The following is a 17,618-nucleotide window of genomic DNA, read 5'->3' on the forward strand; positions in this document are numbered from 1 at the left end:
AGTAACATTCCTTCCAACTAAAAACCTCACCTATTTCACAAACAGACAACAAAAGCTCACCAAGGCACTAGAAACCAACCAAGCCTAAGAAATACCAGGCAGAGGAACAGATACAGGAATTCAAGTCTCCTGGTTTTTGCTTACAGCCCGCTACAAGCAGGAAAAGCCATGGGACAGATACCAAGTTTCTAAGCCATTTAATGCACTTGGAAAAGTTTTGCTGCCAGTAGAAAGGGCAATAACTTCTGTTAAAGTAAACAGCACTTTTAACAAAGTGGGCGTGGCTAGTTGGGTTTTTCTTGAATCCTGATACAAATCACGGCGCATGAAAATACGCTGGGCACAGGACAACAGGAAGCATCTGTCCAAAGCATACAGCCTTCCTGGGTATTTCCAGTTCCCAGGCCTCCATCACCGCAGGCCATGACCACATCCCAGCTTATGGTGAGCTTATCCTCACATCTCCCACGTGAGGCAGGAAAACGCTACTGCTTAGAGAGACTCAGAAAGACCACGTAGTCCGGTCACTCAGAGAACGCGTGGTTGAGCAGGGAGCCAAGTGTCAGGTCACCCCATCTTTGATCAGCAGCCACCACTTCTTTGCCCTTTATTTCTGCTTAAACATAGCTAGAACACCACCTCGTGCCTCCCCTGTGATGTATTTGTAATACTTTTTCTTTCCAACCTTTATTATTCTTTTTTAGTTTGGCTTCTACCAGCTTGCCTTTTAGGATGCAAAGAGACTGTGGGACTTTCTTCACAGCATTATCTTCTTAAGAACAAGTTGCAAAGCAGGAGACAAGCTTTCAAACATGCTGGAGCAAGCAGGACACTTAAGCTAGATGAGATAGGTCTGAAGGTTGGTTGGTCAACAACATATCAACACCTGAGAGGAATTTGCCCTTTGCAGCCAGTTAAGCACTAATCTGACAACCGCCCATCAGGCTCCAGTCCCAGGTGAGGGAGAGTCTGAAGGGACAAGACACAACACGTGTACCTGGAGGTGAAAAAGCACTGCTTGTGACAAGGCTGTGACTTCAGGCAAGCTAAACTCCATGTAATGGCCAGATGAAAAATGATGTAAGTTCTTAAAGGCAAGACTAAGTGTAACATTTTAACCTATCCTGGCTATTCACTATTCTTGATAAATTCTAGATGTGTGGTTGCCAAATCTTTACTTAAGCTTCATGTATTTTAAAAAGCCATGTCAGGGTGCAGTTCTAAAACTCTCCTGTCTTGGTTTGACCGATGCTTTACTAAACAAGCAGTTAGAAGCAAAAAGCTACAAGACAAAAGTTAAAAAAAAAAAAAAAAAAAAAACACCACCGTGGTTGCAGTGTCTGCAGTATTGTAAATATGATATGCATTTGGATTAAGAACAACTATCATCGGTGAGTTAGCCCTATAGTCCGGTAAAGACAGTTATGCAGTAAGCATCCTGGCTCTGATGGCGGCCACGGCAGATGGCTAGTGAAGACCATAAGGCCAAGGCAGGCCTGGAGAATATCCTGTATAAAAGGTACCACCACCACCTCTGAAAGAAGTCAAAGGCGTAACGCTCTGCAGTCTTTCATTTCCCCTGAAACTTCCTTGGCTTTAGCACCCACAGGAGAGCAGTTTTGCAGCTGCTTCTCAGCTCCTGTTGTTTGCCGGCAGCTTCCAAATGCTGTTCTGCCTCTGATGAATCTGACAGAAACGTCAGCAGGCGCATGATGCAGTATGTGGACCAGCTGCTGCGGCATTTTGATGGCCACCATAAAGTAACTAAAGGACTTAGATGTGTTGGAAAGAGCAAAGATTACAGGTCAGCAACCTGACTTCCAAACTTCCAAAGGAGAGGTGGATGAGTTACATTACTAGGTGTTTCTTGGCTTGTAACTTTTGCTCTGTGTCACTCACATTGTTAAAGACATCGCTGTATCTTAGGGAATGCAATACACAAACACCAACAGGCACTCAGCTAGCATCATTTGTTTAATAAAGTCTTTTCTGTTTTTAAAAAAGTTTACAAGACAGATGTGTTCCACATGATAAATGACTAGCAGCTGATCTCTCCTTCTAATAACTTAATCCATGCAGAAAGACTGGACTGCCTAACTTGGTGTTACGTAGCAGCTGAACAATATACCAAAATATACACAGATCTACACGCTGCCATGGAAACAGGTAGCACATCACACCATAGAGTGAGAATTAAAACACAAGCCTGCTTGGATAATTTTCAGAATTCAAGTGTAAGTTTAAGGAAAAACCCTGATTTATCTTTGAAATGGAGCTTATGTACTGAATGTTCTGCTACAATCTGCCTACAGTCACCCTTTATTCAGCAGTCATGTGAAAACACATACACAAAAATGTTACAAATCCTTTTTACTACTGATACTACACATTAACAACTGAATCTGATAGCATTGCTTTGGTTGTTTCAATACAGAATGATATAGGTTTCTAATGTCTTAGTTCTGTTTTCCCATTTTCCATTCTTTTCCGAAGTCACTGAAGAGTGGTGCTGAGGTGAATATCTGTTGGGTCTCTCTTCAAGAATCCAGTTGAGCTTTTGTACGAGAAACTGCGGAAGGCAGACAAACAGGAACATTACTATAAGTAGAGTAGAAACAGAGTATGATTCCTTCAAAAACCATAGAGAAAAGTATCTTTACTTATTGTCACAGCATGCAAATTAATGCTAGGTTATCAGTATATCACATTTTAGAAATGTTCAGCTCCCTAGAATTTCAAATGCTATTGGAAAGGACAGACTGACCAAACCACTCTAGAAGGCCTGCAGATGCCTGCTCTCTGAAATGTTCTTATTTCAACACGCAGCCCGGACACAGTGGGGGAAACCTTGCATTCCTGTAGCATAGCAGCAAGGCCAACAGTTGCTGAGAAATAGTACACCCTCACTTTATTTTCTAAGAACACGTTCCTCTTCCCAATGTGCCTGCTCATCTCCAGTATTAAAACAGAAAGGTGCACCAAGCAGAACTCATGTGATTCCAGCTGTTGTATGATATGACAATCCACTTTTGACTGCAACCCAATTAATGAACAGAACCATTTCACGTCAGTCTTGAAGCTTCCCTCCATGAGGCCAGCCTAAAAAGCCTGTGGACTTGAAAGTTTCTTTGATTCCTTTTCCAGGTGAATCCAAAACAAACTACCATATTTCCAGAAATCTATTCAAAGCCTTATGCAAATTCATTTATATTAGTACCACATAGATAATACAAACTTCTATAAAACAGAAATCATCCTCAATGTCTGACCACCAGAGAAATTAATGGATTTTTTTTTTAAAAAAAGCAACTTTCTGAGCAATGCGTGATATTGAATTGTATAAATCACAAGCCAGACTGAACTCTAGGGATAGGAAAATGAGAGAAAGGTTAGACCCTAACTTTGCAAAGCTGTTAATAATGTAACTGCATAGCCAGCTCAGGGCTTCAATGTGAAGATGAGGGAAATAATACTTTCTTGAGAGCTTAGACATGTTTGAAAGTTCAAAATCAGCAATGTAGTTTTTTTGGGGGGCAGGGGGAAGAAAGGCAATGAAAGCTGTGTCCTGAAGACTTAAAACTGACTGGAAGAGTATGATAAATACATATCTACATATGTAGATAATCCATGACAAAGGATTCAGGTCTATATTCAGTCTAATTCCGTTCATTCATGTCCAGGCACATCCTGCAGGTCAAGTGCCTGAAGGGAGAGAAAATCCCAGTTCTCATACTGCATTCAAGCAAGTCTGGCTCTCAATGCCTGGCCTAATGTTCTCGTTAGATGGTGAAGGCATATGAAATAGCCTGCTATCAAGTCATCCTGGGAAAGAACAAACTGAGGAGGGAGGGGTAGGAACCATGATAAGAAGTTGCAGTTCTGGCCTGTCTCCAACTTCTAAAATGTCTTCCACTTCCATTGCTGGGGACTATGTGTTATTTGGGTATTACAAATGGTGGGGGCTGTTCCAGAGTGACTTGCCTGCTCAGTAAAGACAGAGTGAGAAACACAACCATGTGTCTCTGCTCTGAAGAATACAAAGCAGGATTCTGAGTTAAGTGACTGCTGTGTTCTAAGACCAAAATTTTAGATTTCCTGAGTCAACCTGGAAACAGTCGTGCTGGGCCAGACTCACAGATACACACCTCCAGCCGAGCACACAGCTGGGAAGAGGTTTTCACCTACTTCTACATTCTGGTGTGCTGACTGCAGATAGAAGCGGAGGTTACCCACCAGCACGATTACCAGAATTTCACCTTTCAGCACTTCTAATGCAACTCTCTGCATGTGCTGCTTCAGTAAAGCACCCAGGGTTAGAAACTGCCAAGCAGGAGGACACAGCTTTACAGAGGAGTGGAAAAGCCAAACCTGAGGCCTGCTTTGGATGAGCTAAGGCTCTCTTTCTGAAGACACATCTCCTTCTGCTCCACTGCTTGCGCTGGGGTCATCCTTGTTACGGGGGGCATTTCTTTCTCTACTTGACTCAGAGGGCACCTTGGTTCTGGTCTTCTCTTTTCTTTGTTGCTGTTTTTCAAGTTTTGTCAGCTATTCACAAAGTAAGGAGAGCGAGAAAACACTTCATGGAATAAAATAATTTCAGAAGACTATTTCTAAAAAATCATAAATGTGAGCATTTGTATAAAACTTGCAACTCAGATTCACAACACCAATACATGTAACAACATAACAGAAAAGAAAAAAAAAAGCCCAAGCCTTAGATTTTCAGAAATTTGGAGAAGACAGCGAATTATCATCATAGGCTAACATGATCACCCCCTGAGTATAAAAGAGAAGTGCACATATTCAAAGGACTATCCTCTGCTTTCCAGCGTTCCTTCTCTGTCCAACACAATCCGCAAACGCGGAAAAGAATAAAACACAAGGACCAAAAGGGGGAGCTGGATTCCACCAAACTCCTGTTCTGGTTTGGGTCCTAAGTGGCAGTTTTGTAGTTTCAAAGTTGCTGACAACAGATGTATCCCAAGTTCGTCCATCCAGCACACAAGAATAGATTTATTTTATTCTTTATCCAGGGAAAGAGATATATGAGCCTTAGCATCACCTAGGATATAGATAACCATTTCAAATCACCTTGGACAAAACCCTTGGCTAACGCTGCCTTGCCACCTCTCAGTAGAAATGCTTTCAATGCAGTTTTGACTACGAGTCAAACTAAGTTGCACATAGCTGTCACTTCCACATCTCTTTCCCATTTTTCAGAGAAACAGGTTGCAGTAAGTTTTGGGGACACTACATACTTAAATCACTACACTTTGTGCAGTTTATCCATTTGGATAATTTCTGTAATCTACTGATTTTCTCTGCTGCTTCCACAATTTCCCCAAGATAAAGCCCACTAGTCATAAATCATAATTTCATGGCCAGAAAATCTCTTCTGAGGTGAAATCTTCATAGAATAAAATAAACTAGATTATGTGTGTTGATTATGAATTAGACAGGCTCATGGAAGATGCATACAAAGATGTAAATCTGAGCTCCCAGTCAGTTAAGAGCTAAGAGTACAGACTGCAGAGCCTTGGGAGGATGCACAGCATCCCCTTGTACCTTATCCCACGTATACACACCGTCCTTGAATACCTGCACACATGGACTTCTAGCCTAACACAGAATATTCTTAGCTGGCTATTTCAAAACTAAAAATAGTTTATTTTTACTATGTGAAATGACAGAGTATGATGTATCTGTTCGTCTGGCATGATCCAGTCCTCAAGTCACGTGCATAGATGTAACAAACATGTTGGGCATGATACAGGCAATATTTTAACTCATGTCTGACAACATGCACACTACTCTTCTGCCAACAAGCCTATATACACAGCACATGAATGCTAAAGGTAATGAAGAAAGTGAGTGCCTCTGCAGGAAGGGAAACAAAAGTCTGTGAGCCCTTAGTATTAAAGGTACTCAACCTTAATTAATGGTATTCCCATGGTCTCTATGCAGTTGGGTTTTATTTTTGCAAATGGTATTGGGGTCATCCAGCTGCTGAAATCAGAATTGGGGTTTCAATGATCTTCATGGTACAACAATGTACCAGAAGAGGGAAGGCACACTACATTAGCTGCAGGCTGCAGAGACCTGAACACACAGTTCCTAGGTTTCAAAATAAAAATTTGTACACATTTAAATAACTACGTGAGCAGGTAGTGCATATTCATCATTCCTCACTGGCCCTCAACCTAGCAGTCAGTAATTGCAAAGTACCCCCCAACACCAAGCCAAACCACAGTCAAACCTGCTGCAACAAACCTATCAACAGCTGTTGCAATCTGTACCCCTTTCTTTTACTGCAGCATCAAGGCTCCTAGCAGTGACCCTTTTTCGACAATAATGATGCCGAAAAAAATTTGTTACCTTGTAGCGCTGTAACTTGTAACTCCATGAAACTTCCTTGTTTCTGCAAATAATGTGACTACTGAATTACATTATATCCCCTCCTCTCTAACTAGTGTTTCTTATTACCTGAAAGAAGAAAAAGACTAAGACACATGACACACAGTTTAAACTGAGTTACCTTTATCTTTGAGAAGGCTGTGAGCTGACCCAATAAAGCTAACCCCGGACTTTCAAAACATGAAAAACAGTAGTGTATTCACGCTGTGACCCTTGTTTTATGCAATACAGAATCCACATCCATAATGTATATTTGTTCATATATAATTTATATATAGAGGCAGAAATGTCATATTGCCATTTTAAACACATCTACACTGGCCATTTTCCAACATGGTCTTGGGAGAAAATAGCATGCTCACTAAGACTTCTGAAGTATATATAGTTATATATAGTTCTATAAATACATATATATGTGTACATATAGTCTGATGTACAAGGGGACCATATTCTCTGTAGAAATAGGAGCAGCATTCATATCCTAGAGTAAACAGTATGCAACAGGTGGTCTCCAAAGTTATGACGTATACTTATCACAAAGGACCTCATAAGTTACCTAGTTCTGTAACTAATTAGTTTGAGAACAATGTAGTGCAGAGGGCAAACAAAACAGCAGATATGCAGAGATAAATCCAGATCCATCTTCACACCTGGCTCTGCAGCAGACCCAAAGCTCTACTCATGACTACTCAGCTACATCTCTTTCGCACAGGGCAACATCTTGAATAGATGGAGAAAAAACAGGAGCAGGAATAAGCTTGGAATATTTAGAACAACTCCCAGGTTGGCATGATCTGACAGCAGTATCCACCCAGCTGAAAACTCACATGGAACATAATGTAAACCTGTACATGTCAATCCTTGTATCTCAAGCCACAGTACCCTGGAATCACTTTGTGTTACAACTTTGGCCAGAACCAAAGCCCACAAACCGATCGGCTGTTCAGAAGAAGTCCTTTATGGTCCCTTGCCAGCAATTAAAATCTGTGCTTTCAGGATCAATAGCTGGTCTGACCCAACTGCTGAATTTCCGAAGCATGAAAGAAGTCAGAAAAATCTTGAAACATCTCAAGTGTTTAAGACCATCTCCCTCGTGACCATGCACAAAAATGCAAGAGTCCTCAGTCCACAGAAGGCAACTTTTCTTTTCTCCCACTGTTACACCGATATTTTACACTGCTGAGACGCTACCGATGAACTAATAATCTCAAACTATGTGGACACTGCTTCATCCCCAACAGATTGACCAACATATAGAGTAATAGTTTTGAAAAAGGTCAAAATTTACATTTGGGTTGACAGCTTCTTTGACAAATTCTAGCCTGATGCAATTTAATAGTACACCACAGACATGAAATTCTAAAAATTAAATAATTACAGTGGAAAGCTAGACTGCACTGTGAAAGAAGGTTTCACCAAGGTAGAAATGTCTGCCATTATGTCAGCTGTAATACTACATCACATAACTTTTGCAATCAATTTGCTGTAGCAAAAATATGCAAACAAACTGGCACACCAAGTCCCCCACTTGAAAATGCTAATGATTCTCCAGGTTGTTTGTTTTGCTGAAGTTAATTTCCCACATTCAGAAATGCCTTAGTGTCAGCCTGCCTTGAAGTTCTACCTTCTTGAATACAGAAACATATCCTTTGTTTTCCTTTTTCTCTGTGATCAGTGTGTACACAGGGGTTGACTGATGCTCCAGAGACAGCTCTTCCTTTTGCAACAGCCATGAATAACAGCAGGAAGAAGTGAATGACACCAACAAGAGAATTATTTTGTTAGCTGTCTGCCGGAAAATCAGTGGCAATGTTCATGTTTCTGGAACGTCAAACCACAACAAGATCTGCAGATGTATGTTTTAAATTTCCGTAGTGGTGTGCCCAGCTGCTACAATTTCAAATCTTTTAAAAAAAAAAAAAAAAAAAAAATAAATCACAACAACTTTAAGGACAGGAAGAGACCAATCCTTCAAACTGCTGTACAGCATTACAAATCTAGCAGTTTAATACTAATGCCACTAAGCAAATGATAACACTGAGATAAAATTATTATCAGAGGTCTACTGCAAAAATAAATCAATAGAAAGGTCGTGACAGAAGAAGGGTAGTCTTCACAATCTGTTAAGGAGATGGCAGATCATCTGACTTTTTCCTTTTCCTGTTCACATGTCTATACCTTAGACTTACGATCAAAGTGTTATTAGGAGCTTTTTTCTCTTTGAGAATTGGACACAATCCTTTTGGCCAATGAGCAGCTCATGCAAGGAATTATATACTTCATTTCATTCCTAGAAGAAACATGAGGAGCACACAATGAAGTTACATGATATAGGGCCAAAGCCTGAGGCAAGAAAAGCGCTACCAGCCCTTCATCAGTTAGCCTGGTCTAACTTGCTGTCCAGGGTCTTGGAAAAATTCCCTAGCCAAGCAGTTTATCAGCTGCATGGCTTCCCCACTCGTTTTCCTCAATCACTCTTTATCACCAGTGATATAGATAACCAGTTGAGCTCCCTTTGGTTCATTTTCCTCACCAAAACTTTCAGTATAAGAAAATTAACTCAGAGGTTTTGGATTTGTTTCTTCAAAGTAAGCTCAAAAACAGCGCAACTGGAAGAAGAGAAACATCAAAGCTGGCAACACAGCATCAAGAAAAAATGTCAGCTGATGGTGCCAAGGAGAGGACTGTAGTTTATTTCTCATAATGGTGCATATGTTCACATGGGAAGGAAGAAAAACTAGGTGACAAAAAACAAATTCAAAGATAATAGGAAAAATCCATTCGCTGCAGATGGATGCCCTCACTGTACAGTCATTTACCATAGTTTAATATCATAAAATATTTGATACCAGCTGCGTCAGGACCGTGCTACTGATCACACAATTCCAAGACAATCCCCATCCCTCCCCAAAATGAAAATGCAAGCTGAAGCAACGCCATACTCAGAGAACTGAAAACACCTTCAGCTACATTATATTAAAATGTTCTAATTGAAAAGTGATAGAAAAGTTAAAATACTAGATTTGGGGTTTCTCCACATTCAGGAAAGAAATCACTTCTGGCTACACAGTTATGAGAAGTTTTTTAAGGCATAAATAATAGAATATTTATGTGGAATTCGTTTAATGGATTTTCTATAATCAAGATCCTCCTGCCATTTAAAAATGTAAGTTACTTAAATGTCAGTCTTGAGAAGTTCCTCTCTCATTCAAAACACTGACATTTCCAAGGGGCGTTACATTATTATTTACTCCTCGTATGGACGAAGCATGTGCGTGCTGCTTTACAGTACAGACACAGGTAGGTTCAGTAACAAAGATCTGCTCCAATGCTTTCATTCTTCTTACCCCTCCCACTACAGTGTCCAGTTCCAAATATGGTTTAAAATATAATGTAGTTTATTTCGTTCTGCACAGTAATGGAACAAATGGGCCCACAGAGATCAGTTCAGCATCTAATTAGAATATACGCATTAAACACTGAAACTGCTACGCCACTTCCCCTAGCAAAAGAAATAAAAATGCACAGAATATTTCCAATCTGAATTCCATAATTATCCGTAATGCTTTCAACGTCCAAGGGGCTTTTTTTGAGTTGTCACTATGCCACCTCCCCAGGCACCCTCTAAAACCTCTTCCTCCTCCATTTCTCTCTGGCTACTTCTACTAGCTACAATTTCCTATGAAAAAATACAAAGTACATCGCCCTAACCTTCCCCAAAACAGAATATAAACATGCAAAGCATTCTGGGCATAGCTAACCTAATCTGAGCAACAATCACAACAAACTTCTTCAAGACAGCACAGAAATTTGCTACACTCTTAGCGCTGACCTCTGTAATTATCCAAATGGATGCATGTAGGGTCAAAAGGAATTATCTAAAATTGCTTCACTGGTTAAAACTGGAAACTACAATGCTTATGATTTGTACTAGAACATTAGGAAAAATCCTTGTGTTCTGCATCATAGCCAAGAGTGAAGAGCAATACTTGATCTACCCTCACTCTCAAAGACTGTAGGAAATGTAGTCACTATAATTGAACTCAGAACAGAATCACTGCATGCATATATTGGCCTTCTCCCATTTTATACCTTTTTGTTTTCACATTTCTTATCCAGTTTCTAATCCGTGGCTTTATTTTGCCTCTCAAGCAGAATTTTTTGTACATCAGACTTACCAAAAAGGTGCTTTACAAGCTCAATTAAATGCCAGCTATTTTTTCTTTTTCAATTATTCCATTCACGTGTCCAAATTCCAAAATAATCACAAGTCCTCAGAAAAGGCCCAGCAATCACTAACTACTGCTGGTGTAAGAATCTTCTGATTTACTTCATACGTTCAATTCATTTGCTTACTATTAAATCAGATGACAATGGAACTGAACAGTTCACAACAAATTGAACTGTTGTAGCTTCCCCTGCTAAGGTTTCACAAACAGCTGGGATATTCTCTTTTTTTTTTAAATATATATATATATACACACACTTTTTTTTATATATATACACACACATATATATATTTGTTGTATGAGGAGGACATTTTTTTTATTAATTTTTTTTATTAATACTGTGATTTATTTATACCTCTCTAGTACAAGGAATATAAAAATACATTTGGATTAATTAATCCAAATGCATTTTTACTAATTACATTGCCAAGGAATTATAAAGATCAGATTACCAATTACAACCACAGACAATCACTCAAAAAAAGAGGTATTTCACTGTCACATCAATGACATAAAAGAGCTATTCATCAGCAATTATTTGTCTAATCTCTTTCTGTTAACAGCACATTAAACGCTGCAAGATGGTTTATTTATCTCTTCTCGCTAAAGCAGAAAGCAAAAAGATAAAAAACACACCATCTCTAAGCCCTAGGTTCCCATGCTACAAGCAAATCAACAGACTGTATGACAGAAAAAAAAAAAAAATGCAACGGGCAGGGAAAAGAGAAGAGAATGACAAATTTAAATTGGTTCTTCCTCATCCCACGTCTTGTATGATGGGTGAGAGATGATGGTGCACATGTCAAATAATATCAGGAAAGGATGCTTAAGAGTGTCAGAAACAGGAGTGCCTCCGACAATGTGTGTTAAGGTCCCAGTATGAGCTGGAAAAGATACCCAGTAACAGCTAAAAGAGCTGCCAATTTTCAAGTAAATGGGGTTCTTTGAAACGTGGCATAGATTAAATTCTTTGTGCATCCAAAGCGCACATGGCCGGATTGCTTTATCGGTGTCTGTGTCACTGTAAGAGCTCATCCATTTCTGTATCAAACAAGAATCCCCCACATCAGGAGTTGCAACGAGCTGGAACTGAGGGTGGCTCATGAAATGTGTGTGGACAACACACTGCAGAAGGAAGGTAAGCAAATTTACATTACTCTTATTCTCATATAAGGACTGTCTGGAGCCCACTCAGATAGCCCACAGAAAGACTCTGTCTGTCCTCCTTTTCATAGGGTCCAGACACAGACTCAGTAAGAAGATACTTGGTGTAACCTTACCTTAGGATAAATGACAGTGCTCTAAGCACACCCTGCACAAGAAGCCTTATCTTTGCTGATGAAGAATGAGGTTTAAGGAAGAAAGGAAGGCAATCAGCAGGCAAGACTGAAGCAGAATCATTCACATTAAACAGGGAATTCATGCCAGACAAAGTCTGAAAACCAGCATCCTTCCCAGTCTTCAAGCCTGTGTTATGGCCACCAGGAAGGTGTTGTCAGTTGGGAAAAGCAGGCAACTGTGAGGGCAAAACCCTTAAACAAGCGAAGGTTCCCCAAGAAAAAGATGGAAACTTGCAAAATCCGGCATGCCCTGGTGATTCCTCTTGGGTTATTTTACACCCACACACGGGACAGGAGGCGTAAAAGCTCTCTCAGTGCTCTCCATTTCAGTCAGAAACTGCACCGTGCCATCCTTCAGTGATCCACCTACCCTTACACCAATGATTCCCACTAGACTGCTTGAGCAAAAAAGACTGGTCACCAGCTTTGCCCCAGAGACCAAGACACCACGGGGCACCATCTCATAGACACAGGCAGCAGGACACAATGCTGCCACCCATCCCGCCACTAATGCCCTCAACTGCAGGCTACAACAAATGCTGCTATAGAAGGGATATGGTCACCTGCACCTGAGACAGAGCCATGCAAGAGCATGGAGACTTTGTGCAGTAAATATTGCTTGGTGGCATGGAGGAAACATGTCTTTTCCTATTTCACAAAGAGCTGGAGTGGCAAAAGCAGAAGGTCAATACCGCCACAAATACCACAACTAAACCTCAGCCTTAACAAGTCTATACCACAAACATAGCACCTGAAAACAGTGGGCCATAACTCTCTTGGGGATTGATGAACAGTTCAAAGGGGACATCAAAGCACTCGGTTTCTCTGCCATCCAGCTTTCTGCAGACAAATCAGGCAGCAGCTCAATTCCTCCAAGTAGGGATGTGAGTGCTTACATCTACAGTCATTCCTCACTCCAAAGACAGAGCTGCTGCTGCTAATTATGCACAATTTGGGCTGAGAACTCTTTGTGCTAAAGCTGTGAGGGTACAGAAAGAAAGACCAGGACCAGATATAGTTCTTTCAGGGGCTAAAACATCACAAAAGGATACAAAACAGATTTTGGAGGTAAGACGAAACCAACTCCAAACCAAGATACCTTAGCTATTTGAGGCAACAAGGGATGCTTCTTTAGGCTTTCCCATGCTCTTTTCCCATTAGGCTCCAAATGCCTTTAGAATGATATTTTGAGATATGCAGAATTCCCAGGAGATGCATAATTCCCACGAATTACAGCCACCAGTTGCACTGCAGTTATCACAGAACCTATAAGCAGGCTTTAAAAGAGCAGGTACAAACATACACGGCTGGCTGAAAAACCCAAATGTCTGATTTTTAATTCAGAAGAGTGATGGTCAGATGGCGACTCAAGGACAGACCCGATCAGCAAAGTGATTTTATCTTGCTGGTCAACTGGACAGGTAATTTGGTAGGATCACTGTACATGGAACAAACTACAGCTAGAAAGAGAATAGAATAGAATAGAATACAATACAATACAATAGAACAGAACAGTTTAGTTCCAGTTGAAAGGGACCTACAACGATCATCTAGTCCAACTGCCTGACCACTTCAGGGCTGACCAAGAGTTAAAAGCGTATTACCAAGGGCATTGTCCAAATGCCTCTTAAACACTGACAGGTTTGGGACATCAACCACCCCTCTAGGAAGCCTGTCCCAGCGTTTGACCACCCTCTCAGTAAAGAAATGTTTCCTTCTGTCAAGTCTGAACCTCCCTGACCCAGCTTTGAACCATTCCCCCACATCCTATCACTGGATACCAGGGAGAAGAGCTCAGCACCTCCCTCTCCACTTCCCCTCCTCATGAAGCTGTAGAGAGCAATGAGGTCGCCCCTCAGCCTTCTTTTCTCCAATCTAGACAAGCCCAAAGTCCTTAGCCGCTCCTCATAGGACATTCCTTCCAGCCCTTTCACCAGCTTTGTCGCCCTCCTCTGGACGCATTCAAGGACCTTCACATCCTTCTTAAACTGTGGGGCCCAGAACTGCACACAGTACGCAAGGTGAGGCCACACCAATGCTGGTGCGGCAGGATAATCACCTCTTTTGACCGGTTGGTTATGCTGTGTTTGATGCACGCAGGATGCAGTTTGCCCTCTTGGCTGCCAGGGCACACTGCTGACTCATATTGAACCTGCTGTCAACCGGCACTCCCAGATCCCTTTCTGCAGGGCTGCTCTCCAGCCACTCCTCTCCCAATTTATACTTGTGCCCGGCATTACTCCATCTGAGGTGCAGAATCCAGTATTTGTTCTTTTTAAATTTCATGCCATTGATGATTGCCCAGTGCTCCAATCTATCCAGATCCCTCTGCAAGGCATCTTGTCCCTCGAGAGAATCAACAGCACCTCCCAGTTTGGTATCATCAGCAAACTGGCTAATGGTGCATTCAACTCCTGCATCCAGATCATTGATAAATATATTGAACAGAACTGGCCCTAGAATTGAACCCTGAGGAACACCACTGGTGACTGGTCACCAGCCAGATGTAGCCCCATTCACTACAACCCTCTGAGCTCTGCCCTTCAGCCAGTTCTTCGCCCAGCGCACCGTGAACTTGCTCATCCCACAGTTGGACGACGTGTCCAGAAGGATGCTGTGAGGGACGATTTCAAAAGCCTTACTAAAATCCAGAAAAACTACATCCACCACCTTCCCTTTATCCACTAGGCAGGTGACCTTATCATAGAAGGATATCAAATCAGTTAGACAGGACTTTCCCTTCGTGAACCCATGTTGAACGTGCCTGATGATTGCATTGTCCTTTAAATGCCTTTCAATAGCACCAATCTTCTCCATAATTTTTCCAGGTACTGAGGTTAGATTAACAGGTTTGTAGGTTCCTGGTTCTTCCCTCATGTCCTTCTTATAAACTGCAATAACAATTTTAACAAGGTTAAGTGAAGTGTTTTACAAATAGGGTTGGTGTGGCCTCGCTGAAGCACAGCTGGTAATAACAATCCCTCCCCCTTCTCGTTTAGCCTGGAAAAGTTGGTCACTGCTGTGTTTAGAGGATGAGAAAACCTCATCGCTGCCTTTCTTTTTCAGCATAGCTCGTGCTGTTCCTCAGCAGAGCTAACTCTCCTCTCCACCCCAGACTTAAATTCAGAACTTAAATTTGCTGTTCTCTTGTTGCTGACAAAGAGGCAGGTCTCCAGTTCCAGCCAGCCACCCACATGCAAAAGCTCCTCAAATGACAAGAAACTGCACTAAAAAAAAGGAAGGGGTCCAGACACATTAAAAACATAGTTAATGAGTCATGATTAAACAGCAGCTTTAATGATGAGCAAGAATAAACTGTAAAAAAGCTGTTTTGCATTATACATGCACAACCTTTACCAGGACAGCAGGCAGCTATCAACAGGCCAGGGAACTGAAGAAAACAATGCAATTATTTAACTTTTCAGAGGCTGCACAGGAAGCACAAGGTCCTCATGCCTAAGGAAAGCTATGCTGCTTCATAACAGGAATGCTACAAACCTGCAGAGGTGGCACAGCCTATACATCCATCCTTTCCAGACAGACTTTCTGGCTCACTTACCTGTTTAGGGTCAACAGTGGCAGCTGGAGACTCCAATTCTATTGTTACAGGACCATCGTTCTGGATGTGTACCTGCATGTAGGCACCAAACTTGCCATCTGAAAAGGGAAGAGACAAGAAGTGCTGAGGGCTCTTGGAAGGATAACTCATACATCTTTACCAAATGTGCTACTAAAAAGAAAAAAAAAAATACATAAAAGGACAGCCAACTAACAAACTGCAGAAAGCTACTAAGAAAAAAACAGTCTATGTGCACCCAGCTATGTGGTCTGACATTCAGAGATGATAAATACGCAGCGAAGTACAGAAATGTCCACAAAACAAAGCAAGTCTACAGATAATCAAGGTGCTCATAGTTCAGGATAGGCAGGATAGTTCTCACAGGCAGGAGATGAAGTTTTAAAGGATGTTAACAGCTAAGCCTAGGGATCCAGTCCAACTAACCCGTTGATGTTTTGAAGAAATCTTACATATAAGCAAAAGATAAAAAGACCTGAAGACTACTCTGAAGCATTTAACATTGAATACTCTAGAGCAGGGGACATTGGTGTGCAGCTCAGCCCCAATCTGCTACAGCAATTTCTACATTCCTGCTTGCAACCTAGGCCGTTCTTTGACAGTTTGGCAAAAAGGGTGGAAAACAAGACAGTGTCTACTCCCTCAACCCTGCCTACTTCACAGGAATACCCTTCTGAAATCAGAAACATCTATGTCATCTGTCATCAATGGCATTTATTAGCACACCAGCTGAGGCACAGACCACATTTTTGGTAAGCATTTGAGAAGTTTCCATCACAACAGACCCATGACATTTTTTATGCTGTATAGTCTACAAAAGCCATCCCTTTGTATGCTGTCTTCTCCTCACATCTCATTTTTCTTTGTGCAAACTTCCCTGCTCCATTTTTTCTAGTTCAGCTTTCTACTCCTCAAACTCAGCCCACCCCTGGCTGAGCCTACTTGACTGCTCACTCCCACATATTCTCTTCTCCTGTCCCGCACACCTGAGTAGGCTTTCTAGACCTTCCTGTAGGGACAGCAACAAGAACAGACGCTACCATATCAATACAAATGCATGGAAGAGAAAAAGGTGTACTGCAGCAAGCAGACAGCAGTTATCGAAAGACTGGAACAGTCTCACCTACTGGGAAAGCAGGCCTGGAGCCTGCTCAGCAGCACAACCAAAACCACTTCCAGTACCACCTCGGACAGTGAGCAAGAACATGCTGAAAGCTGTAGGCTCAAACTTCAGTGGAGCAACCACCCACTGGGAATATTTACATGAGACTTTGTATAGCTACACAGCAGCTTTCCATGGCAACACATGATGTCCCTGACTGAACAGAGGTCAAACCAAACTGTTCTGATTCTTCACACACATGTTACTGGGGACAAATAGCTCTGGAAGAGTTTTCAGTCTTTTCCTGTCACGTCCTGTAAGTCAGACAGAAGTCTGGTATTTGCTTAAAAGAAAAAGGAAAAAGAAAAGGCATGTTCAGGCCTGTCCAACACGTATGGACCATACCACAACAGATCTACTGCCCAACTGCTTTTCCAAAGGTTGTATGCCACAAGCCACCCCATGAGCTAGAGATACAAGCTCTGGCAAAGCCAAAAACTATAGCACTGCACAAGAGGCTGCTGGCAATGGTCCAGCGGCTAAGGAAAGGGTTCCTGGACTGATCACTGAAGTCACAGCAACAGAAACGCCAATGGGAAGGGGGCAAGAGGAAGTAATTCTATGAAAAGGAATGTGATTTACTGAACAAAAATCTGCACAATTTTACCAGCTGCACTCCTCAGACGTTTTCTGCCCCACAGTGGAGGTGGCAGAAGAGAATGCGTGCCCAGTGTCCCAGCTCGCTGTCTCTACGCAGGCTCCTTTGATCAAATCGACCTTCTTCAATGTTTCATGTGGGCTGAGAAATGTTACGGGTGTTCAATCTAGAAACCTGACAAAGGCATGGCTGCCACAGCTGCACACCCCCAGGTCCCAACAGTAGCAAGGCTGAGCATGTATTCCCAGTAGGCACACACGCACAAACACATGTATGCTACACACACACACACACACGC

At 41.8% G+C, this 17,618-nt stretch overlaps 1 protein-coding gene across 1 annotated transcript in view; it reads right to left on the minus strand.

Moving 5' to 3' along the window:
• Positions 1-1,956: 1,956 nt before the first annotated feature.
• Positions 1,957-17,618, minus strand: part of DTD1 (D-aminoacyl-tRNA deacylase 1) — a 28,379-nt gene continuing 12,717 nt past the window's right edge. Inside the window, exons 4-6 of the mRNA XM_076334793.1 lie at positions 15,543-15,640; positions 4,369-4,545; positions 1,957-2,569 (exon numbers count right to left, since the gene is read on the minus strand). Coding sequence (XP_076190908.1) covers positions 4,390-4,545; positions 15,543-15,640 — 254 coding nt within the window. The 3' untranslated portion in view covers positions 1,957-2,569; positions 4,369-4,389. The remainder of the gene's footprint in view (positions 2,570-4,368; positions 4,546-15,542; positions 15,641-17,618) is intronic.

Source organism: Aptenodytes patagonicus, chromosome 3 (genome assembly GCF_965638725.1).
Source record: "Aptenodytes patagonicus chromosome 3, bAptPat1.pri.cur, whole genome shotgun sequence".
NCBI classification, from domain to species: Eukaryota; Metazoa; Chordata; class Aves; order Sphenisciformes; family Spheniscidae; genus Aptenodytes; species Aptenodytes patagonicus.